This window comes from Camarhynchus parvulus, chromosome 2, assembly GCF_901933205.1.
Source record: "Camarhynchus parvulus chromosome 2, STF_HiC, whole genome shotgun sequence".
Lineage (NCBI taxonomy): Eukaryota > Metazoa > Chordata > Aves > Passeriformes > Thraupidae > Camarhynchus > Camarhynchus parvulus.
The window spans coordinates 28586388-28611839 of NC_044572.1; the positions used below are offsets into that span (position 1 = coordinate 28586388).

Here is a 25452-nt window from a genome sequence, read left to right on the forward strand (position 1 = left end):
TTCCTACTTAACTGGAAAGAGAGTCACCTCCAGTGAGCATTTTATTCTGCCTACCTTAGATACTTACTTGAATGCAGGACAAACACTCTTTTCCTGAGGTGACTATCTATTGGCTATAGGGTTGATTTTTTAGACACTGATGTCAATGCCACACTAACTTTAATAGCCCCCACAATTATTTCACTTACTGTAAACAACACACACTCCCAAAATAGAAACAAAAAATTTGACACAGAAATATGTTCCCTTTAGTTAAGTTTCAGAACAGATGTGGAACATGCATGGACAAGAAAAAGAAATACTGTTTGAATAAATTTATAATTTTTTTCTAATGCTTAGGCTAATGTTTAAAGTTTAATATCTTAACACAGACTAGCTATGAAATAGCTCTAATTAGCTTTTTTTTCTCTGTGGTAAGGTGCTAATGGCTATGTTGTAAAAAGCTGTCTATACAAAGTAAGAGCTATTACCTTATGTAGCCATGACATCGTCAATAACATTTAATAAAAATATTATTATAGAGAGTTCATTATGCATGCCTTACCACGTCAAAAATAACCAAATGTCTACCAATAATGAATACACACTGTGTATATTTAGTGTATATATTACACAGATTTTGTATATAGTATACAGCTTCAACTTTTTCAATAAGGAAAGGTCACCTAGCCAGAGTACAGGTAATGAAAGACCTCCATAAATTAAATTAGACAGCTAGCTCACAAAGTTATAAGCTGTTTAGGGAGCATGTCAGGAATCCCCTATCTATAGGGAAGCTGCTCTCTCCCTGTAGAGTGGAATTTGACACCTAATAAGAAAGGCATTTTCTATTCTCTTAATATTTATGGATATTTTGAAGTGTTTTAAGGCCTTCACAGTCTCTGCATGTCTTGAACTGCTTTTAACTGCAGTGAAGTGCCTGCATACACATTATTCCATTTCCAAAGCTTCTGCACTTCCATTCAGAAAGTCATAATGCAGTTATTAAAAGAGATTTCCACACAGTGTTATTGAATCATATTGGTAAGCTTGGTTTATGCCTAGGTGCTGTGATATGAATGCACATTGTCTTGAATTCATCTAATAGTCTATGGAGTGACAGCTCCCTGTAACTCTTAACAAGGTGCACAGATCAACTTGGTAAGGACTTGGTTAAGTATCAGGGCCTGGCGATGTACAAAATAAATATGAAAAAGTACGTCACTGAAATATTTATAGTCTAAAGGTTTCATAATATGTATTGTCTTCAAGCATGAGTCCACTGAGGTGAGTGGAACCACTCGTGCAAAAACAAGTTACATATATTTCTGCCATTAAATGTGAAGAAAGTAAAAGAGATCCCATTTCAGAATAGGGCTCTAACTGAACTTCAACAATGAAATCAAAGCATAACAACTTCCACCCCAAGGGAAACTTCATTTAACAAAAAGTTTACTGGAAAGATTTAAAAAAACCCCAAACCTTCTTTTTGTCACAAAAGGTTTTAAAATTTTATTTAAAATTTCTGTGAGGAAGAAAACTGTTTAAGAGTTGACATAAGGGGTATATATTTTTCATGCAAGACATGTTGTTATAATTTAACTTGTTTTAGATGCAATGTGCAACCAACAAGTGCACTTATTTGCATTTATGTTTCTCAACTCATAGTTTTGTTTCTATGCAATATGTTAATCTTTTCAAACTACTGACTTTTGGCATTTATCAGTATCTGTGAATATCCAAAAAGAAGTCCTATTTAAATAATGGGCTGTTCACAGTAACATCTAAAATCTGGAAATGGCCTGTGGATAGATGTATCATAGATATGTATATACTAAAAGATTTTAAATAAAACAACAATTGGAAACATTGCAAGTGTGTCAAAACACTAAGTCATCTACTTTCACAAACTGTCACATATACCTGTAGTTATATTTTTTCCAAATGCATTAACTTTTTACAATAGAAATTGTACTGATAAATTAGAAATTAAAATTATATTAAATCATAAAACCCACATGAGTTTTACCCTAATAAAATGTGATGAAAGACCCTCTCTACTTCTGCACAGAAGCTGAAATTAAATCTGTAGTACTTTTTGCACTAACAAGGATTATGATAGTACTTAGTATACTACAGCTAAATATGTTTGGTTTTTTCCAATTAGTAATAAGCTAATCAGACAAATACATTTTCATACATGTTTTGTATTAAAATGTTACTAGTTAGACAGAAATGCAATACACAGGCACACATATGCTATGACTGCTGAATGTTTTTCTTTAGCATACATGCACAAACCCCTAATAAGATAAGCAGGGAATGTTTTTAAGTAGTGTACATTTTAAACCACTCAATTTCAATACATTGTTTTTCAGACAACATTCACATAATCAGATTATTTTCTAAGCAGACACCCATTTGATTACTTAAAGTGCAAATTGTGGTCTGGCTATTGTGTGTGCAGAGGAGGATAATGGGAAGGGCAAAGAAAACACAAACCTTTTTACATCAACAGGTGGCAACGCTAAACAGGAAAGAAAAGGAAGAGGGGAGTGGGCTCAGAGAAATATACCTTCCCTGCATTGTGCAGATACCTAAGAAAGAAAAAAGATTTGGCAGAAATTTGACCCTTTTTCCTGCAGTGATGATCATGCTGCATGTACATGGCTTGCACACAAGAGTGTGGGAAGACAGCAGCAGGACCTCATAGAGGCTTCTTGGGCAGTTTGAGAAGTTCTCCTTGGGACTGCTCAACGTGCTCAGGGGCAACAAACTACCCTGAGTGAGGAGACAGCTTCCAATCATCCATGCAAGTACCCTAGCTAAGGGCTCAGAGTCCTAACCTTCAATTCATGTATTTATGTTCAAATTATAAAATGAGAAAAGCAGAGACAAGAATACAGATTGATACACAGCTGAAAACCCCACAGTTGTACTGCAATTGAAAAAGTCTAAAAGTAAATGTGCATCCTATTCAGAAGTCCCATAAAAAATTAGATGTAAAAAAACCAAATAAAATTCAACACCAAAATCTATTTTATATATATATATATATATATTTATACACACACATATATAGGTATCCATAGGAAAACATGAGGATTGATTGCTCTCTCCTAGGAAGTGCAGTGCTTAGTTGTCAAGTGATTAGATGCTTTATTTGGACATAAAAATAACTACAAGGATGTTTATTCAGAATAAGTTAATAAACAGAAGTTAACAAGCAGGTATGTATTTATCATGGTTCTCAACACAGTAATACCTATCTATGCACCAGGTATTAATAGCTTGCAAAATGTTTTCTTCAAACTAAAGAGTACAATGTGCCAAAAATACACAGTGCCTAAGAAAATAATCAGCTAGTGAAAAAATCATAACGTTTTCAAGTGAGAGTCAGTTATTTCCCCAGTGAGTAGATTCAGATTTATCAAAACTATTTGAGAAGCGTAGACATAAAATTGATTGAATTCCATTATTCAGCAATAAACTTGAATTCTGAGTTGAAGAAGCACATTCAGCCTAAGAATCTATCTTAGCTAGTGACTGTTCTTTGCAGTATAAGATAGGAGTGGGCCCATTAAGTTAATCAGTTGGTTCTGAAATGTTCACCTTCATTTTTCAGTCTTCACTACCTTCATTTTTGAGTTTTACTTTGAGTTGTTTTAACCTGGTTTCATGGACTAAACACGCACTTGCAGTAGAGCATGTAGCTCCCATCCCCACACACCTCACACCTTTAAAAGGAATCCACTTTGCATGCTAAAGACCACTCAGTGTTGCAAACTGGAACAAAGTAAATATGGACCACTCTGAAATCCAAGAAGGGTATTCCTGCTCAGCACTGCAATGCTAGTGAAGATGCAAACAATAATACTATCTCATAGTACTCAGTGATGTGAGAGGTGATCTAGTTTTGGATATTGAGAAGTCAACCTCTGCTTTAAAACTGCCTTTGGATAAAGCTACTTCCATCCACAGTGCATACAAAGTGATTAGAAGCTAAATAATGAGAACAGTTTTTCTAATGTAAGGTGCTTAATGTCTGCATTATGAACACTTCAACAGATAACATGGGAAATTCTGTTCAGTCTTTAATATTTTTATTGCAATTTTATTTTATCCTGTCCGGGAAAATGGAAATTGAGTGTTGCAATGCCCTTTCAATACATCAATTATAGTCAGTAGATTGAAATCACTGTTAAATATGTATCAAAGATGCACATAATTTCAATCATTAAAGAAGTGATAATGTCTGCTTCACTACTATCAAGAGGATAAATGTCCTGTCTCCCTGTGTTCAGGAGAAAAACAAAAGGAAAAAATTTGGTGAGCCCTTTACCCAGCGGCCTCCATCTCTTGAACATCAGGGCATAACAGAATTGCAGCACACTAGGCAGAAGCTTAGTGCCTGGTGAAACTTTGGCTGACAGAGTGTAGGGCTAAGTCACACAGAGATACTGAGAGCATAAGTAAAATTGCTAGAGCTCACAGAAATTGAATGCTAGTACTTATTGCAGTCTCTAAGCCATAAAAAAGTACTCTATTCCTAAACTTTTGTCATCCAGATAATTTAGCTGAATTAAAATTAAAATGCATAATAATGAACAATGTTATAACTAGTGACTTAAAAATTACTGCTGATGAAATGTAAAAATAGGATATTCAAAACTAGGAAAAGGATCCCAACAGAATAAGACAGTTAAATCCTGATCTTTATAAAGTCTGAATAATGAGGAGAAGCAAGAAGCTACTCTGAAGCAAAAGATAATCCTTTTTGTAGGATAAATAGAGAAAACAAACAAACAAAACCCAAAATGTTCATTCCTTTGGTGTGAAGAGAATGATGGCTTATAATCACTCAGGCTTCTGACGTGCAGTCAAGTGTTACAATGCACAGTATTCAGATTCTCAGAGAAGAACAGCAATTGTTATTTATTATTGGTTTTGTCAAGAGTTATGTTTAATAATAAAATATATTGAGTAAGTGCATCTAATCACCAGGAAAGTATACGAACCCTGAAAAAAATGATCATGCCTGTGCAAGCCAACTACAGCATATGTATTCAAGGATTCATACAGCATTACAAAACAGTAACATAAAATTTATAGATAGCTTGCTCTTTTTACTCCGAAGTGATTTCCCTCGCCTCTGGCCAAAGCTTGCTAGAATCAGGGCACAACTATCCCCAGGTAACCTAATGTCAGTGTCCTAACTGACATAAAGAAACATTATAAAGGCTTGGGAAGCACCTTCCAACTCCAAAATCTCCAACCACTTCTAGACTGAATGTCCCAGTAGCCAACAGGGCCACATGGTGTGATTAGTCTGCTTAACAGGTAGCATCTGAGGCAGGTTTGCAAGTATAGAGACTGAAACTGGCAGTACATCTTTGTTTGTGCCCTTCTGGCAGTGCTTCCCACCAGAAAAGCAAAATGCAGAGGAAAGGAAATATCTAAGAACTGTCTGTCCTTTTCCTTGACAAGGTCAATTATATAACCAAGTTGACATTATGTAGCCAGATAGCCTATATCAATCTGTAAGCTTACCTTGGCACACAAACTTCAATTCCTTGGCATCTATAACGGTGGTTCTTTTATCTGACCTCTTCTTTTCTGTCCGACGGTGGCTTCGTCTTTTCTTTGTCTCTCCCCAAAGATTCGATCCACCATGCATGCTTGGGATGTTTAGAATGGCAATTCCTTCCAGAGAGATATTGATTAAGTCCAGCTGAATTCCATCACACTGATTAGAAAGGAAGGGAAAAAATAGGAATAAAGAAAAAAGAGAGAAAGCAGTAAGAAAGAAAGAAAGATCTGAATGCTCTTTTTCTCAGATATTTTTCTCCAGCAATTTATCATTCTTAACACTGCTAATAGTTTATTCAATGTTTACACCTAAGAGATATACTTGTATCTGAAAAGGAGGTATGAGATAAGAACAGATCATTAATGAGAAGGTAAGATAAGATTGCTATTCAGCTTTTGACTGTCTAGCTGTGGGACTATTTGGTACTATCCTGTTAGCTGATAATCCTATTCACTGACCCAAGTGAAATATATTTCTAGCTTCACTACAGATATTAGCAGAAAAACATTTATACTACCTAGATTTCTTTATCAATAACTGAAATTTTTGTTGCCTTTTCCACTTAAATTTTCTGTCTTATGATTTTGCAGTGATACTTATAATTCTTGCAACTGAGTCCCTTCCCCAACAGATGGAATACAAAGTCCCTGCAGGCAGAGAATACACAGACTTATGCAAAAGGGTCTAAGCAAGCCCCAGGAGCACAGAACACCACACAGGTATTCATTTCAATCCAAAGGCACAACAAGCATATCTGCATAGGGCTATGGCTGACTAGTGGCTCCTAGCAATAACCAAAATTAGTAGAAATGGGTACAACAATTCCTGATGCAGCTGCAGCAATCCTTACCCCAGAACCTTCACCAACCAGTTCTCTAAAATATGCATCACTGCTAAGGGAAAACATAGGATGTGGAGCTAAAGAAGAGGCATCAGTGATCTAAAACCTTTCCAAGACTTACTGGACACACAGAAGTAACCTCAGTCTATGGGATACTCCCTTCAGTGATGGAATTATACCCATCTTGTGTCGCTAGTGCATATTTCTCATGCTTCTCATAGCAAAGAAATACACACTAAGTGACACAAGTGTGGACTTTAAGACATTTTATACAAGTACATTTCTATGCTAAATCTGGCTTCCAATTATAAAGGGACCATATTTTTCACTTTTGGAGAATGGCTCAGGGATCTTAACATAACAGCCTGCCCAGCATTAAACTGCAGCATTTTCTCAGGTGGATGAACCCTGACATTTGCAAATACAGTTCACCTGAGATACACTGGATGAGATGAACCTAGCTTAATACACCTAGACTTCACTGGCTATAATTTACTCAAGCTAAGTCCTCCTCTCTACCAACATTAGGAAGTTCTTAACTCATATAAAATGTAGCAAAATACTGAAGAACCTCCGCAGGAGAAAATAAACCACAACTTCATATTACTACAGTGGAACCTGCAGGTGGAAAGCAAAGCACCCAGTTCTACTCATTAGTTCATTGAACCAGCCAGAGTTGCCCAGGATTCATGTACTGGCACCCTGGCTAGAGATGGAATAGCTTCATTCCTCACAACATAAATAGAGCATATGAATATCCTGACAGGTCATACAGACCACAGTGTAGAGCAGCATATTTTTAAAACATTTGATCCTACTCCTGCAATGTTCTGCAGGCTTGTAGAGGATCCAGTCATCCATTTCAAATTCATCAAGGGTATTGTTTTGCAATTCCTACACACAGTAATCAGGGAGAAAATGGGAAAAATAATTAAGCATGCCTCAGTAGTAGTCCACTGACATCTTGCAGCTTGCTGCTCTGTGGGTCACAGGCACATCTTCCTCTCTGCCTAAAACTTTATCACAGCTTTGAAGAAGAAAAGCCAAGTACAACACAAGAATAGCTGTGAATAATTGTTTATTCTGAAACTTTTTGAGATCATAGAACTGTATTATAATGCACACACATCTTAATTCTTCTAAGAAGAGCATAAATCTGGAGAGAGAACAATTTCAACACTAAGATTTCCATTTCATATTTGCTCTTCAAGAATCAAATTTTAAACCTGTGGATTACATTCATACAGGGAGAACTTTAAAGTCAAAAGGCGTATCTGAAAGTGAATTGGCAGTTGTAGCAACTACTATAATTCAAAGAGTAACTTTTTAATAACATTTTTCTTGCAAGAATAAAGGCCTAGGTTTTCACTGTCATTTTTGGAAGCAAATATGTGGTTTTCCCCAGTATTTTATATGTATTAAATACTAAGATGATTTATTTTGCTAAAAATTCTGCTCATGTGTATGCTCACTTACTGCTATACATTCTAGATAAACAGATATTAATTTCATAATTAAAAGTAATCTTGTGTAAATACCCTGCAGGCCTCAATGAATCAAACACATACTGTGTGTCAGGCCTCCCACTGTCTTCAAGTGGAATGTACTGGCTGGATAATTAGATAGTACATATTTTTTAACCTTATTTGCATGCATATTATATCTTTTGCACACTGACAAGCAGCAGTAACAACAAAAGTCAGATTACCACAGGGAATTCCCACAAAGAAGTCTTCATTTCTTATAATTTGCAGCCTAAATTAAAATAATTTGATCTTTGACAAGGATGAAATGTCAAGCAGAAGGGGGTCCTCTACAAGCCACGGCCTGTGGCTTCTGAAATCTGCCTAATTTATGTCAGTCACTTCTTAATACATATTTAAGTATTACACGAGAAAGATGATAAATATGCAATCTGACACCTTTGGTATTTCCCTGCTGTTAATTTATAAAGGTCTGGCGTCCCCCAAACTGACTGGAATTATTTAAATAAAAGAAGAATTGTGAAATAGGATGGTGCGGGGTCTAGCTTCCATTTTCACTCAATATTGAGCACAGCAGGTAGTACACTAAGACAATTATGTGAGGAGGCCTCAGAGTCCCCCAGTGATGAGCAACTTTCTGAATTAGGAAAGAAGCATTTCTTTTGTTCATACACAGACAAAAAGTTTGCCCTACAGGTAGCTCTGCATAGTTCTAACACATTCATATACTACAAAAACAAAACACACGTGTTCTGCTCCTTTTCTTTTTTCTTTTTATTTCAAATATGTAATGATGCTGTTAAAAACAAAAGCATACTTTTAAAATGTGGAGTATGCCTATCTAGACAAAAAAGAAACACTAGTTCTTCTAACTGTTTTTTGCCTTCTTTTCTGGCCTTATTCACTTCTTGGGTATTATTGTTTATACCTTGTTTATCATATAAATTATTTTCAGATCATCTTTCTTTTGAGAAAATACATGTCTATGCCTGAAAAGAACTCATATTAAGGCTTTGCTGTGAAAACAAGGGCAATATCACGTAAGTGTACAGGAATGTCTTAAACTCCTTTCTATTACCCATCAACACCAGGTGGTACAGAAGGCTTACACTGCTCCCACCATGCTTTTACAGCATTGCAGGTATGGTCCATGCCACTTGTCCTTACACCATTACACTTCTACTTACCTACTCTCATTAAATATCTTTCACATATCTTTCTTTCTTTTTCTGAAGCGGAAATAAACTGCAAGTTCTCTAAATTGTAGAATCTTCAGCCTTGTTTACTGACACATTATTATTGAAAATAAATACTTAATTTTGTCCTAGTGTTTGTTTGTTTGTTTGTTTGTTTCATTTTGGTTTCTTTCCCTTTAGAACCTCTCCTCAACTTCTTACATCCGATTTTGAAAACAAAAATACATCTTATTCTGCATAAGAATGGTGTCCAACTTTGTTCTGCATCTCACACAGAAGAAAATATACAGAACATGAGTCAAGAATGTATGTCAGAAAAACCAAGCTTAATTAGGTTAGAAATCAAATACAAGGCTAAACAAATATTTGCCCAGGGAACATCTGATCACTGTCTAACAGCTCAGAGATACAGATCCTTAATCTACTCAGGCTTTGTTCATTCAAAATTTGGCTGTAGAGCAAGCACATTCTTTGTGCATTTTATGTGGCAAGAAATGTGGTCTCCTCAACCAACCTCCCATTTACAGTGACATCCCCAAGGGGCATCAGGTTAAAAATCAGACTAAAATGCTGATAATATTCAAACAAGAAACATTAGATACAAGCATACTGGCAAGCATTGTAATTTACTCATTGTAAATAAATACACAAATAACCACCTCCTAATAGTTCTTGTAAACCTTGGAAACTATGCTTTTTGTTTCTAATTGTATGACTAATGGTAATGACTAGGATAGATGAAGTGAGTATTAACAAAAGTGCCTCCTCATATACTGGCAATGTAACACTTTTTTGGTAATAATAGTTATTGACATGAATACGTAATAATTACACAACTGATAGCAGCAGCACCACAAACTTGTATACCTACTTGTTTGCTTTGTGATGTTAACATTTAATCATTCTTTGAATGGTTAAAATAATAAAGTTCACATCTTAATATGTATCAGGATACCTATGACTTTCTCTAGATATCAGTATTTTATTGGGAAAGCCTGCTTTTCAATTTGTATTTAATCAAAAGGTACATTTAACTTGCAGTTTATTCAAATCTAATCAAACCAAGTAAGCATTTTTTCCAATAACTAAGAAAATATTTTTCATGCTACATTTCCTTAAACTCATGTGTCTGAAGCACTCTCTTGGGAAGCAAGGGTGATTTTTTTGTTAAGTTTTTTTTTCTTAAGGCTTTCGGTGGAGTTTTGTTTTATTTTTATTACATTTTAATCTAACATGTGAGGAGCAGGTTTTCACTTCAAAGAGAAATATAACAGCATAACAGGCAAGTGTGGCACTGCTGGTCTTACAGTTTCAGTCTCAGTATTCTCTGCTACTGTTCTGCTATCAGGTACATGGTTCCTTCAGATCATTTCAGAATTCACCCTTCAGGAGGCTTTGACTGGACTCTCATAGCTCCCACCAAACCTCTCTGAGTGCCTCATGCTACTATACAAACACTCCATTGACACATGACAAGTTTCTCATTACTACCGGAAAGGAAAAGCACCATGATCCTCTTGAGAAATGATTTCATTATTTAACCTAAATTCTCAAGTTTTTATCTTCATTCATTTCTCATTTTTCATGTACTTATTCATAAACATCAGATGCCCAAACAGTTTATGTAATTCAGCCACTTATTCTAGCAGCCATCAAAGTGGCAGTGGCACATTATTTTAAATTCTCATTTTGTCTGTAAGTATCTTGTGTCTTTTTAGTTAATGTTCAATGTATAATGGAAAGATGACCCCTTGTGCAGAGAGAAAAGCTATTTAATGAAGGGGAATAATTCAAAAAATATATATATTCTTTAACCTTTATTCAGGAAAGTACGTACAATTTTAGGGAATTGAGTTTTAAAGGTTATAAAACCTTGGGACCCAGAAATAATAAGATTATTTTTTTTTATTTTAATCCTGCAGCAGCTCTCACTCCCTCCAACAGTCTTTCATTTTTCCACCTGACCTAGCCACACTCCCTATTGATTTCTAATGTTATACTTCACCTCTTAACCTTGTCTACTGTATTAAGACTTCACTAATCATCAAACTGAACTTTGTTCCAGTGTGCAGGGCTACACTACAAATAGACATGATAAAAATAATATTTTGGAATATAGGGTCGAAAGGATGTGCACTGCTTTGCCTTGTTGGATTCAGGCACTCTGCGCCCTTGCTCCCTGCATTTCAGCCAAACTAGTGACATTTCAAGGATAAAGGCAACAATTAGTTTCTTACTTCTATTTCTACAGATTCATGCAGCTTCTTACAGGTGGCTGAGAAAGTTTCCGAAGTGCCAAATTCAAAATACCAAAATTTGTTCTTCATTCTGAAACAAGAAAAAAAAAGAAAAGAAAAAAAGAAATATCTTATTCACTATCAATATGTGACAAAAGTGATCATCCTGTCTTCCACTATAAGTAATGGCAAAGGCTTGGGAACATGTGACATCCCATTTGAAATAGATGAGCTCATAATTTTCAAAGCTTAAATGTTGGTGTCAAGTTGTATGATATCCCCTAAAGGGATAACAGGAATATGTTGAACTGACAGGTTCAAATGTACCTTTGACTTTTCTTTTTCAGTGACTATCAGAATATTTTCTGTCACTTAACCAGTGACATGCCTCAGAAAAATGTATCGATTTTATCTCATGTCTTACACCTACTATATGATTTCTGATTCCCAGTTAACATCTTTATCCTGCAGAGTAGTAGAATGTGCAAGCAGGGCAATCCCATCATGAACAAGAGCCAAGAAAAAATGTAGCTTGCCTGAAGCTAGTTAAAAGTAAAGGCAAATGCCTATTGTAGATGATGACAGACGAAACACTAGAAGGAAATAAAAATTCCAGATCTAACAATCTTTAGATATTTTGCAGAAGGAGAGCTGTATTACCAGGTAATTCACTCATAGACACATTTTAAATGGGCAATGAGACCTGCATCTTGAAGTTCATTAACAGGTTCCAGAGGAAAATAAAACTGGATTAAATGCCAGTAAATTCGTTAGTTTATCATGACAGCAGGCACAATTTACACTTTTTTCTTTTTAAATACATAAAGACTGAACTTCTGTTTTACCAGATTTATTGCATACTGTTAATACAATCAGGACGCCAACAGCACCATTTCAAACAAGTATGTGTACTTCTTGTGAACTCCCATGAGTAATTATTATTCTGTAACAAAAAAAAGAAGCAAAACAACCACAACAAAAGATACTGAATTAGAATTCATTATTCCCACTTAGGAATCAGATATGAACACAGTTTCTCCACTTGTATAAACTGTCCTCTGACACAGGCACAGCACATTGTGCTTCTAACTTGAAAACAAGAGTCTGCATGAGCTAGAAGAATGAAACAAAAATGTAGATGACTGTAAAACATGTCAAAAGTACAAATCTTACTTTTAATTACTTCAAATTGCATATAAGAGACTACTTAATTGTTGTTAAAATCTACTTAATGACTCTTAAAATCATTAATTAAGAAGAGGTATTGCAGTACTGGATGCAGAAACTTGTTTGTATAAGAGCCAGCAATTCCTGGTGCAGCATCAGAAGGCTATAAAGATGTCCAGCCTGGCAGCCTACACAGAGTTGGGAAGAGAAGAGTAATAAGGAAATGACACACTTCCGATGAAAAAATTTACAGGAAAAAAAAATTTCCAAAAAAATTTTCCAAAGGTTTTCACACAGAAAATCTGAAAATATTTGGAAACTATTTCTGAGAACTTTCTCTCAGATAAATGGCATCTCTTCAAAGGAGTTCCAACAACCAGAAGGGCTCTGGCCCGATTCAGGTCCAGATTTCTCAAGTCTATGAATGGAAGTAATCCAATTATGTTCTCCTATACCTGAATTTAGCTAGCACACTGCCACATTGACCTGGGATCAAGTGCTCTATTTATACCAACATATATGAAGAAATTTAGAAACCTCTTATTTCCAAATAAATGTGAACTAAGCCTTGAATTTCTATTGGGTGCCTTTGGAAAATATGGATGCCTCTATTTTCCCACTACTTTCTACATAGGGATGATCAATAATAAAAACAAACAAACAAACAAAAACCTTGCAACCAACCAATCAAAAACAAACAACCCTCTCATACCAAACTAAAACCCCAAACCAAACAAACAAGCCACAAAAAAAAAAAAAGAACAAAATCCCCAAACAAACAAAAAACCTCAAAAAACCAAGACCAACAAAACCTTGACGTAAGATTCATAAAATTACTTTGTAGTGTCTTTTGATCCTATTATTAAGATAAAAAGCCTATGTGTCTTCTCTTTATAACCTTTCTTTTTCCTATTCAGTTACTTTTATCCCAAATTAAGAATATTTTCTTCTTATTTATTTAAAAGACTGCTAAATTGACTCACTTATTAGCACTCTAAATAAAAAACTCTTTGACTTACACAAAGTTAAAATAGACATATATTTTTTGAGTCATTCAGAATATACTGTGCAAATTCAGGTATTTTGAGCTCAGCCACACAAAACCCAGCATTATCAATGCACTCAAGGATTACTAGAAAATTTAGTTTTATAAATCTAAATTTTGTACAATCTTATAACTGAAGATTAAGTAAATATTTCAGGTGAGGTTTTGATTTCTGGTAATTTAAATATAACCTATAAGAGTCTATTAGGCCAAAAAATGTATTGTGAGCCTGTTCTCCATTCTGTAGTAGACTGTCTGTTTTTAAGCATAGAGAGATAACTTACTTGACAGCTTTTCAAATGCAAAGATAGACGTAGATACAAATAATTTTGTGCTTCATTTTCAAATAATGTACCAATTTCCTTTACAAGCCATGAAATAGATTAAATTTTGTGGTTTTATTCAAATGCACTATATCTTTTATTGAACAGAGCATTGTATTACTTTTCATAGAGATACAAAATGGATTTAAACAAAGAACTGCAGAGAAATTATACTGAAATTTTCCTAAGCAAGACAAGTCTTATTATTCTAGTAAATATTACAATTTTTCTAATAATTAAAAGCCCCCAACCTCTAGTTAATTTCTTTCACTTGCATTCCTCTTTCAAAAAGGTAAAGCTCATCTGCTTATCAGTATAGCAGCAAAAAGAAGATTAATGATCTATTCTCATGGCCACTCTAATTTCTTCTTCTTTACTTAAAATTTAAGTAAATTTAAGATTGCTAAACAAATACATACTTAATGACAATTTTGCAACATTAAAATTGTATGAAACTGAATCACAGGCTGCTGTCATGTATATTTTCTCTCTCCCAGAGGAAATGATTTAGACTTTTCTCAGCTTTTAAAAGGAGATGACCAAAAATAAGTTTGAAGTCTGCTCCTTCTTTCCAACATTGTTGGAATAGGAAAGGGAATAGATTATTCTACAAGAAATAATTCGGTTTTTTGGGGTTTTTTCACATGCCTTGATCTAAACTTTGAAAGACTTTACAATATATATAAAACATGAATCATGATTAAAGCCTGATCTATCTTGCTATTGTATTACAGTATGTCAAAATATACAGCCTACAGGTGTAGGAATGACAAAACAAAACTGTACTTCAAGAACCTAAACACCTTCTATGCTGCCAGTGTTCCATGTTTTCAAGTACTGGCCAATGTTCTGACAAGTGGAATGATCTTTAATAGTGATGAAATAAATTTGCGTAACAGCAGTGGGAGACTGAAATGTTAATGGTTAATGACTCATGCAATTAGCCATTTGCAAAAGCAGCAGGTGCTTTGCTGAGGCCAGGTTTGCATCCCCCAACCAAAGGGGAGGAGGAGAGGTTTTGAGTGTGTGGTGGTGAAACCTAAGAACAGCCCAGGTGCAGAGGGGGTGAGCACTAGAGGAAGACCACAACAAACCAGTCTGTTTAGCAACAAGCTGGGGTTTGAGCCAACTAAGGGCAGAGGCTGGTAAGAAGATCTTGCTATATGGGATAATGCTTTTTATCATGCCAATGTCCTCAGTTACATATCTTGCTCAGGTATAAAACTCTAGTCATGGGGAAGTACCAGGACAGTCCTGAAGGTATTTGTCCCTTCTGATGGGGAATAACTGGCTAAACCAAGTGGATGTGAGAAGGAGCTGTAATGTCTTAGTAGATGTCATAAACCATCAAATATCCCCAAGGTGCCTCCAGACTCATTTCTCGTGCTTTCCACCAGAGGACTGAACATTATCCACAGTGTTTCCATAGACAGTGTCAAACTCCAACCTTGGGTTCCTACCTAAAACTGAACATACATCAACCCACTGAACTATATATTTCAGGGGCTTCCTCACCCCTGACAGATCAAGACTGGACATCACTTCAATAAATCAACAATCAAATCTCATCACTGAATCCACGGGTGGTGTTATCTATACATACAAAAACACTGGTCATTCCATGTCATTTCACTCTGATCTACCCAAGGGATCTGTTAACAAGAACCTCAATTATTCTCATCTTCAGGTGTAGGTCCTAACAAGACTATAAAAGGGCTAATACTGCCGTTCCTTACAGTATTTCTATGCTGTGGATAAATATCAGACTTAGAAACTTAGATATGTTTCTTGGGAAAGTTCAGACTAATATTTGGTAATCAAGGCAAAATAATCAAAATAGTCTGTGATATGGGTTTGCTCCATTATCAGTTAATCAGAAACCCCCCTACTGCTAAAACTATTTTATATAACCTTTCTGATTAAGCAATTACAAGGCATGTCATTGAAAAATTGTCCTGTATCTAAATATGGAAATAGTAAATACTTTATTCAACACCTGAAGAGCATCTATACTTCACTGCAGTATGAACACTCTGTCAGAACATGTGGAACAATAGCCCAGTTATGGGCTGCTAATAAAAGGTCACAATAAAAGGAGTACCTTTAACTTCAGTAACAAATTCTTATGCTGGCATTTACGGTCTTCACTTGAGGCAAGAGCTTATTGCTACATTTGCCAGTTTGTTACACTTTCTACCATATCCTATTTACACTTCTTATATTTACTGTTTATATTTATTTTATTTATTTGCACTTTATGCAGTGTCAAGCTTCAACGACTTCAGCTAAAATTTCTGCATTAGAAAATTTCTGTTATTTTTGTGAAATGTCAGCTGAACTACTTAGACCATTTTTGAAAACAACTGGATTAAAAACATGTATAATTGCTTATATTAAGTGTTTGATAACATACACTTTGAACTGTTTTAATAGAGCTACACTTTCTGAGCAGAGATTTAAAATTTAGCATGAGAATGGCCTTGCATCAAGAATATTCCTCTAGCCATCTGCAAGAAAATAAATACAGAATGTAATCATATTATGACCACTTGGAAATGGACTCTGGGAAGGCTTTATTTGCCATATTCTTTGGCAGAGAAACAACTGATTTTTGTCTCCAGTTCTATCAACTTTTATCCTTTAATCTATACTAGTGATTTTTTTACCCAGGAAAGTACTAGAATTCTTTAGTCTTCCAAGTTAAATTCCTTGAAAAGTCCACTGCCAGGAAGTAACCTCTAATACAAATCCATGTAAGAATGTCTGCTCACGGACAAGCAAAACTTTAATTCCTCCAGAAAGTATATTGTTCCTCAAAATATAATCTCTTAGCTCTGCTTTCTGAAAATACCTTTTTAAAGACTTTTCCACCTTTGTTGCAAAAGTACTGTTTCTTTGTCAGTGAGTGTCAAGAGTTGATCTCAATCTGTATCATAAACTCATAGAATGTTCAGCTCCCATTCTAAGAGCAGCATTCATGAACAACAATGTACAGAATGTAGTGAATTTAAAAAAGAAAATTCTATGGCAGGAAAAAAAAAGTAGCAAAGAAACCATAAAGAGTAGATGCTTATAATCTCATCCACCACAAGTCTCGAAGGTGCTCACAGACACAGACTCATGCTATGTATTTAAAAGGAACAGGTCTCTTTACCTTCCTTTTCTCCCTTGTTCACTCTTTTGTTCCAAGCAAATGTGGAATAATGTGTAGAACCACCTCTGCAGGGAACCAAAAATACCAGAAAAGTGTGCTGAAATGGAGGTATATTTCCACAGAGGAGAAACTGTGAGCAGTACAAAGGGAAAAAAGGAGAGGAATGAGGAAAAGATAGGACCTTAATTTTGAAATGCATTGAAGTTCTGCAGCACTGAAAAAGGTATGATGATAAACTACAGAAGAGAAGAAAAATAAAATAATCCTAAAGGAGACCTACATAAAAACACATATTTCTTAAGGTTGACAATACAGATAACAAGGTCTAAAAATGAAACTAGGAGTATAGGAAACGTCATGATGGGCATAAAAGCAGAACATCTCTTCCAATATTCTGTCACTGACATTGGTTATTATTACCAGATACGACAGAGGATAGTATAAAATTCCATGTAGTATACAGCTGGGAATAATCTAGCTCTATGGAAGGTTTATTATTATTTATAATTCTATCAAATTGAAAACCACTACATTCAGATTAGACACAAAGAAGAATTCTTTTATGATGAGAGTGGTGAGACACTAGAACAGGTTGCACAGAGAAGCTGTGGATCCCCCATTCCTGGCAGTGTTCAAGGCCTGGTTGGACGGGGCTTTGAGCAACTGATCTAGTGGAAGGTGTCCCTGCCCATGGCACTGGGGTCAGAACTAGATGATCTTTAAAGGTCTGTTCCAACCCAAAACATTCTATGATTTTCATTCAATTTGTGGATACTTACACCATAAAGCAAAATGAAAGTGATTCCCAATGTATGGGGGAAAAAAACGTCTCTTTGGGAAAAATAAGCTTACTAAGATGTGTCTGAAGTTGCTGCTTTTGGTTTAATGAGTCCCAGCCTGCAAGACATACATTCAAGAGCAAGTGACAGACGCACTCTTCTCTGGGCTGGCTGAATGGAAGGGCTCAGGCATTGATGGCAAATGGTGGCACATTCAGCCAACATCCCATCATTAGTGATGTTCCCCAGGGATCAGTGTTGAGCCCAGCCCCACCTATTACCTTTATGGATTTGGATGAGAGGCTTGAGAGTACCATTAGTAAATCTGCAGACAGCACCAGGTTGAGTTGCTGTTCTGATCTGCTGAAGTGCAGGAAGGCTCTGCAGAGAGACCTGGACAGACTGGATTGATGGGCCAAGACCAACAGTGTGAGGTTCAACAAGACCAAGAGCCAGGTCCTGCACTTTGGCCATGACAACCCCATGCAGTACAACAGCCTGGGGGCAGAATTGCCAGAAAATGGCCCAGCAGAAAAGGAGCTGGGGCTGCTGGCCAACAGCTGCTGAACAAGTGTGGCTGAATGCAGCTGCTGAATGCAGTGCGCCCAGGTGGCCAAGAAGGCCAAGGGCATCTTGCCTGTATCTGGAATAATGTGGCCAACAGGAGCAGGGATGAAATTCTTGCCCTCTACTTAGTACTGGTGAGGCCATACCTCAAATACTGTGCCCAGCTCTGGGCCCTTCAATTCAGGAAGGACATTGAGGAGCAAGTCCAGGGAAAGGCAACAAAGTTGTGAAGGGTTTGGAACACAAGTTCTGAGAGGAGTGGCTGAGGGAGCTGGGGTTGTTTAGCCTGGTGGAAAGGAGGCTGAGGAGAGACCTTATTGCTCTCTACACTGCCTGAAAGGAGGGTGTAGCTGGGGGGTGGGGGGAAGAGGGTGTCAGTGTCTTTTCCCAGGCAACAAGTAACAGGACAAGAGGACCTGTGCCAAGATGTTGGACATTAAGGAGAATTTCTTCACAGAATGGGTGATTAGATATTGGAATGTGGTGCTCACCATCCCTGGAGATGTTTAAGGAATGACTGAACACGGCATTTAGTACCATGTCCTAGTTTGGTCATAAATTGGACTCGATAATCTGATTATCTCAGAAGTATTTTACAAACTAATTCATTCCGTGAAGTAAAAATGTACAGCATATTATATGTCATAGAGATTGCACTTTGTATTTCTGGTGATAGAAATATCTGTATACATTGGATATTATCTAATTAAATACTCAATACTGTACAAAAAATAAAATTTCAGTTGCTAAAAAATATTCAATGTTTTCTAAAATACAATATAAGGAATATTTTTACCAGGTCTCTCACAGTAGTTTTCAACAGACAACATATTTTCCATCTTTTCTTACAGTTCATAAATCTATTATCTAGGTAATTTTATACTGAGGTAAAAATGATTTCATTGCAGCACATAATATATATTAATAAGAATGTATGACTTTTTCTAATGTTCTTTTCTTTCTACTTCTGTCTTAACAATCATATAATTCCTGTTCTTCTTTATAATGAATCATACGCAAAGGTAAGGAAATAGCCAGTGGAGATGCACATCCATAAGAGATTTATGTGTGACTGGCATGATTTTAATAGAGACATCTTTGTCAATTTTTTCCTTTTTCCATTACCAACTGTACTTCTGGCAAATCTAAGTGCTAATCTCCTATGGCACAGAGCATAAGCAGAGGCCATATAGATAACTGCAGAAAAGCTAAAATCCTCATAGACCAGTTCTATTTTACACAATAAATAACATTTTCACATATGATAAAATGATACCACCCATGGTTGAAAAGCTACCCCATAAGTACTTATACCACTAAGTAATACTGTGAGATCATTTTCCTTGACATTTACCAGTTCTACTGCTGCAAAGCTGAATTTGACTCCATTTTCTGTTATGCTTTATAACAGTTTTGCACTGTAGCTCACAGTTGTCCATGCAGCTGGGCTGCAACCTCCACTGCCCACCTGCCTGTCTCCCTTTTTCCAGTTCTTTGCTCGATTTTCTCAAAACTCTCTGCAGCTCCTTCCAGCTGTAATTTTCATCCTTTGCCCTTGTCTATTCAGTTCTAGTCCTGTCTTCAACTCTGCTCTCACATCTGGCCAAGAAACCACTCCTGGACACCTTGCTCTGACCATTTTCAGTAGTAAACATAAGTCATGAAAAGTTGCAAAAGGGCCTTGTAGTACTAAGTGATTGGGGTATAAAAATGTAGATGACACTTAAAGTGGATAAATTTCAAGTGATGCATAGAGAAAAATAACAAAATAAGTATAATTTTACAAACAGGAATTAATTCTTAGTGACAAAGTACATTTACAAATAGTTGAATTAAACTTTCATCTCCACAGGGGGATTAATGGTGGGGGAGAAAGGAAACCACTTCTTATCTCGGGCTCCAACTATCCATTTGGATTGAAATATTTATACAGACAGTTCACTTATGAATACCAGTCAATCCATACACATCAGACAGGTACTGATGTTCCCAAATATCATCTGTTTTCTGTATATTTGCAGACAAAATGTGCAATGAATTCACTGGAGGCCTGTGCACTGTTTCCTGATTTTGCTGAGCTTCAGATCAGAATGTAATTTGTTCAGGTTTCTGAGAGAAACAGTAGACAGACCAGAAGTGCTCACTCTGCTAGGGTTACCACAAAAAAACAGAAATACAAAACAAAAAAAAACACCAAAAAAACACAAAAGCAACACTAGGTTGACAATCATACACACAAGCCCCAATCTTATGTGTTATGAAACCTGTTCTTGTTTTATTATGATGCCTTTCTTGTATATTCTCCTTACACTTTAGACTCCAGCAGAGAACCTACTATTAACATCCATATGAAGGGATATTTTATCCTAAAATACAAGTAAAAATTTCCATATTGAAATATAAACAACACACCTTAAAAATTTTTAGATTTCAGGAGCATGTGCTAGGTGCTATTATACAGGAGGAACTTTTGGGTTGTGCCTTAGGTTGCTTTGTGGCAATATGCAACAAGATGTTAATGAGGAACATAAAAAGTATTTTCATAAAAAGAGTTACAGATCAACTGAGACTAATTATTGGATGTTAACCTACAGCAACTGTTATGAAACCTAGCTATTATAAAAAATGGTGATACCTGACTGACATAGTTTACAAGATATTTCTCCATGAAAGACGGTACTGTTTCTGGTCTGTGACAGTAATATCTCTTTTAAATAAGGATTTCTGATTCTTGCTTTTGAATATATTGTTTTAACAAACTGATTGGTAAGCTCAAAATATAATTAAGTTTCTCAAAACATTCACCTAAAAAGTGTCTCCATTATAGCTGTGATTTAATCTGTCATTTTGCTCCCCTAAATAAACATTTCTGTTAGACTTAAATCCTTCATGTCCATTCACCATCATGAAGATTTCTGCTCTTAACATTTTATGTATTTTTATGCTTTTATTTATCTTCAATTTCTTTCCCAAATTCCCCAGTCTTGGGAGCAGATGCTGAGGCACCAATGACTCATTAATCTCAAGAGGTTTTTTATCATGAACAAAAATAAAGTCTATGAACAGTTCCACATTTACCAGCCTTGGTCATACTAGAGAACCAACAAAGCTCATTGAAGAAAAGCAAAAAAAGGCAAAAAAAAGGACAAAAAAAGCCCTCTCTGTATATTATACTATCTCAGAGCAAGGACACAGACCTCCACACTTTATCTTTTTATTACATCAGAGGAAAAAAAATATTCCTTTCCCTCACCCACTCATATAGATATGTAAAAACAGACATGATGCTAGGTACACCAAGTAGTATGTGTAAGATATTTCAGAGGTTCAGGGACAGGTTTGAAGGAAGAACTCCTGATTGGCTGCTTCACATGCAAAACTGTAACTTTGTTTCAGGCAACTAACAAACTAACAATCATACAAACCAGTGCTGTTTCCCTGTAAAGCAGCGGATGTTATGTAATTAAATAACCTTTTTCTCTAGCCTATACTTTAACTCACTGAAAAGCTGAAGTATCTCAATACTTTCTATTGGATTCCTGCCAAAAAAATCCTTCCATTACCATAACATACTTGAAACACCATGCTTTATACCATTCCCAAGTAGGACACAATGAGAAGACTAGGTGAAAAGAAAAAGAAGTAAACCATCAAATGCTGTAAGGCAAATAATGAGCATCTCTTCTGTGACCACACAGGAGAAAGACGGTGTAGAAGACCTTTGACTAAATCTTTCTTTTTCTCCTTATAATTGCTCCAGAAATATTTAAACCTTTACAGGTTTAAACCTTTACAGGTCGAACTCTGCCTCTCTGACTGGGATTCAGAGGAGTTAAAAATTTATTTTTCTACTAAAGAGCTGGTTTATGGGTTTAGGAAGCCTTATCTATTTCAAGCATCATCTCCTGATTCCACCTCTATGAGAACTCCACCACTAAGGAGGAGGTGGCTTGCCTGGGATTTAGTTTAACACCACACTTCAGCATGTCAATGCATTTGTCTGCCTGTGAAGTAGGAAGACACTGTATATTTCCCTCCAAGACAAAAGATATCTACTCAATGAAACTGAAGGTGTGATTTACCAGGCCTAAGTAAGCAGAATTTCTCTCCAGGCTTCAATGAGAGAAATAACCGCTTCTCCACTGACGATAGTGAGAGCACTGACATCTAGTTTATATGTGGGTAGACGCTTTTGAGTCCTAGATTAAGCTCTCTAATCTGAAACTGAAAACCTACCTTGTTTCAGAACTCTTAACCTGGATAGAAGACAGTCCTTCCAAGCCCTTCAACATAAAAGAAGTCTCATTATTTCTCACTTTACTTGCCAAAACAAAATTTACAAAACACATCCTTGCAAGTATTTCCGTAGGACAATGCATCTAAGCACTCTTACAGCTATGGATTTTCCTAACTAACCACAGAAGAATACAAGATCTGAGCCCAACCCACCTGTGTTCCCTGTAGCATATTCAATTCAAAAGGTAAAATAAGTTGTCCCTTGTCTCTAGTCTCACCTTCAAGGAATTTTAAAATGGGCATAGAACCTGTCTTTCTCTTGGGGAGATGCATGGACACTCTGCTACCTGCTTTCCTACCAAAGGGTTAAAGCACAGCTGCTGGATCTCAGGTGCCGATCATTCAGGAGACAACAGGCAGGTGAAACACATGGGACAAGCTTCATTCTCTTTGTGGAAAAAAAGTTTATAGTTGTTAAATAACTGTACATTACTTTCTATTTTGTAGAGTAGAATGGGAAGGGTTTTGCTTTTAAAAGGCCACTGATTTTTTAAAAACCTGAAAATATTATGATTAATGCTATATTTGTGAGTCTATATTTTTAGGCAACTTTTTTCCCCTGAAGATTGAACGCAGTCATCAGCTGTGGTTAAAAATGCTGTTCTGTAAATGTGCAGAGACTTCAGAATGCATTTTTAGTGTGACAGAAGGTCTTTACTTAGTAGAAATCAGGACTTAGCATTGAAAATGCACATGGTAGCTGTATAAATAATAAATTCAACTACTATAATTACTTACCATCTTATCCTTCACAATAAAAATTTAGAAAACTTTCTACATTGAACAGCACCTTAAAGGACAAGGCAGGTTGCCAGGCAGAGAGTAAAGCTAAAAGAGTATAGTGGTTTTGTTCCTCTGTACAAAGCAGTGTAACCAAGGATTGCTCCTCCAAAAAGTCTTTTGGATTTTCAGCAAATAACATTTCTATAGCCAGCATGTAATCATTTCATTTATTATATGTTCATGGTAAGACCACTTATTCTTTACTCCTCTGCTCCATTAAAATTCAAAATACATGTAAACAAGCAGAAATCAATTAATTTTTCTAAAGCATATTTAAAATAAATCTGTAAAATATTTCCTTATGTGCCTGTCATGGAATGTCCTTGTGATCATATACATTTCACTTTGAAGAAGTCTATACAGACCCTTTTGACAGGAATATACACAAAGATCACTTTAAAAATCTGCCTTTCTAATTTTTTATAGTCATATGCTACAAGAATCATAAATTTAGCACCAAGGTCTACTAGGATTCTTTTCTGCACTCAGAGAATTGGTGAGGAATCAACCTTTATGGGTGATAATTCTAAGCTCTCAAGCCTAGTAATTAGACCTGTGCTTCTGCCTAAATTATATTTGTCTAGTTCAGTGCCTTTGATTTTACTTTTTACACTACAGCTCCATATTGCATTTCTAATCATTACTTCACCCCAGCTTTTTAAAATCTCTCACAGTTCCATGCTACCAGCTGTTGTTTTCTTTCCTAATGCACTTCACATGCAAAGAAGAAAAAAAAAATCTAAACCCAACAAAAACCTCCCAGATTTAGATTTCTTTGAACCTCATCCTTACTCACTGCTTTTCATCTCCTGAAATAAATGGAAGTAATCATTTTGTGCTTTAAATTCAGTAATACTTTAGGACTTAAACTTGTTAAGGAAATTGAATACAGGGAATGACAATACTGTCATTTGGGGGCATTGATCTGATTTCTTCAAATTTGCATAATTTGGAGTCTATTTCAGTATAAAATTTCATAATTTTAGGTGACATAATACCTTTCTAGCTAACTAGCTAAGCCAGATCAACTGAGTCTTAAATGAAAGTTAAAATATATCTAATCTATAATTCGTTCCAGTTCAACCATTCTATAGATTTAATTTAAAAAGTAACAACAAAAACCAACTGCCAATGACAAAATAAACAGAAAAGCTTATATTAAATGGGCATATTTTTTAAATCACTTCATGTTATTTGACATACAGAAAACATCAGCTGCACAGCTTCTGCTAATATACATGCACAGCTTTTTTTGAACCATAAATACTCAATAACTAATTTCAAATTATCAGCACAAAAAATACTGTAAAAATCACAGTTTGCTGTAGTTACAGGAGAACTGTAGCTAACATTTCCATTGACAGTTGTATGAAGTCACAGAAGTTAGCTTGCAGGCTTGTCTTTCTTTCAAAAAAAATGAATTTTAAGAGTGCATTAAAGCCTAAAAGCCTAGTATCTCAGGTCTGCAAAATGTATTCTGTCATAAACTTTTTAAGGCTGAGGAAAAGTAAAGGACAAGTGAACTTTTTTGAATCTTAACAAACAAAAAAGCTTAAAGAAACCATATATGAAGAAGCCCATAAAATTTTCTGCTTGGGACTTCCCAAAACTCTGTACTAAATTCTTACATTAGAGCTTAGTGTGCTGACTACAAAACACATACTTAAAATAAAAAATAAGTTCTATCAAACTTACTCAGTTTTTCAACAGGGAACACACATTAATCCACCATTGTTCAATTTTATGTATATTGCAGAACTAGGATGAAGTACACACTGAAATTCGTAGCTTTTCCATAGCTCCTGGGCATCAGTTCACAAGCTCAGAGGCAGCAAAAATTATTATCTTGGTGCAAAGTCCTAATGACCTCTACCTCACAGTAATGCTGTTTTTCTGTTGTTCAGGGGCTTTCCCAGAGAATGGGAAGATATTTGAATATTTCTTCTTCCCATCAGTTTTCAGCTGTGTAGCGTGGTGTGAAGGCTGGATCAGATGTCTCAGCATAGAGCTA

At 35.8% G+C, this 25452-nt stretch overlaps 1 protein-coding gene across 5 annotated transcripts in view; it reads right to left on the reverse strand.

Annotated features, from left to right (window-relative positions):
* The window catches only part of DGKB (diacylglycerol kinase beta), a 389721-nt gene that overhangs the window by 69759 nt on the left and 294510 nt on the right, over positions 1–25452 (reverse strand). For all 5 annotated transcript variants that reach the window (XM_030944039.1, XM_030944040.1, XM_030944041.1 and 2 more), the window contains 2 exons: positions 11328–11418; positions 5530–5725 (listed from right to left, as the gene is read on the reverse strand). In XM_030944039.1, coding sequence (XP_030799899.1) covers positions 5530–5725; positions 11328–11418 — 287 coding nt within the window. The remainder of the gene's footprint in view (positions 1–5529; positions 5726–11327; positions 11419–25452) is intronic.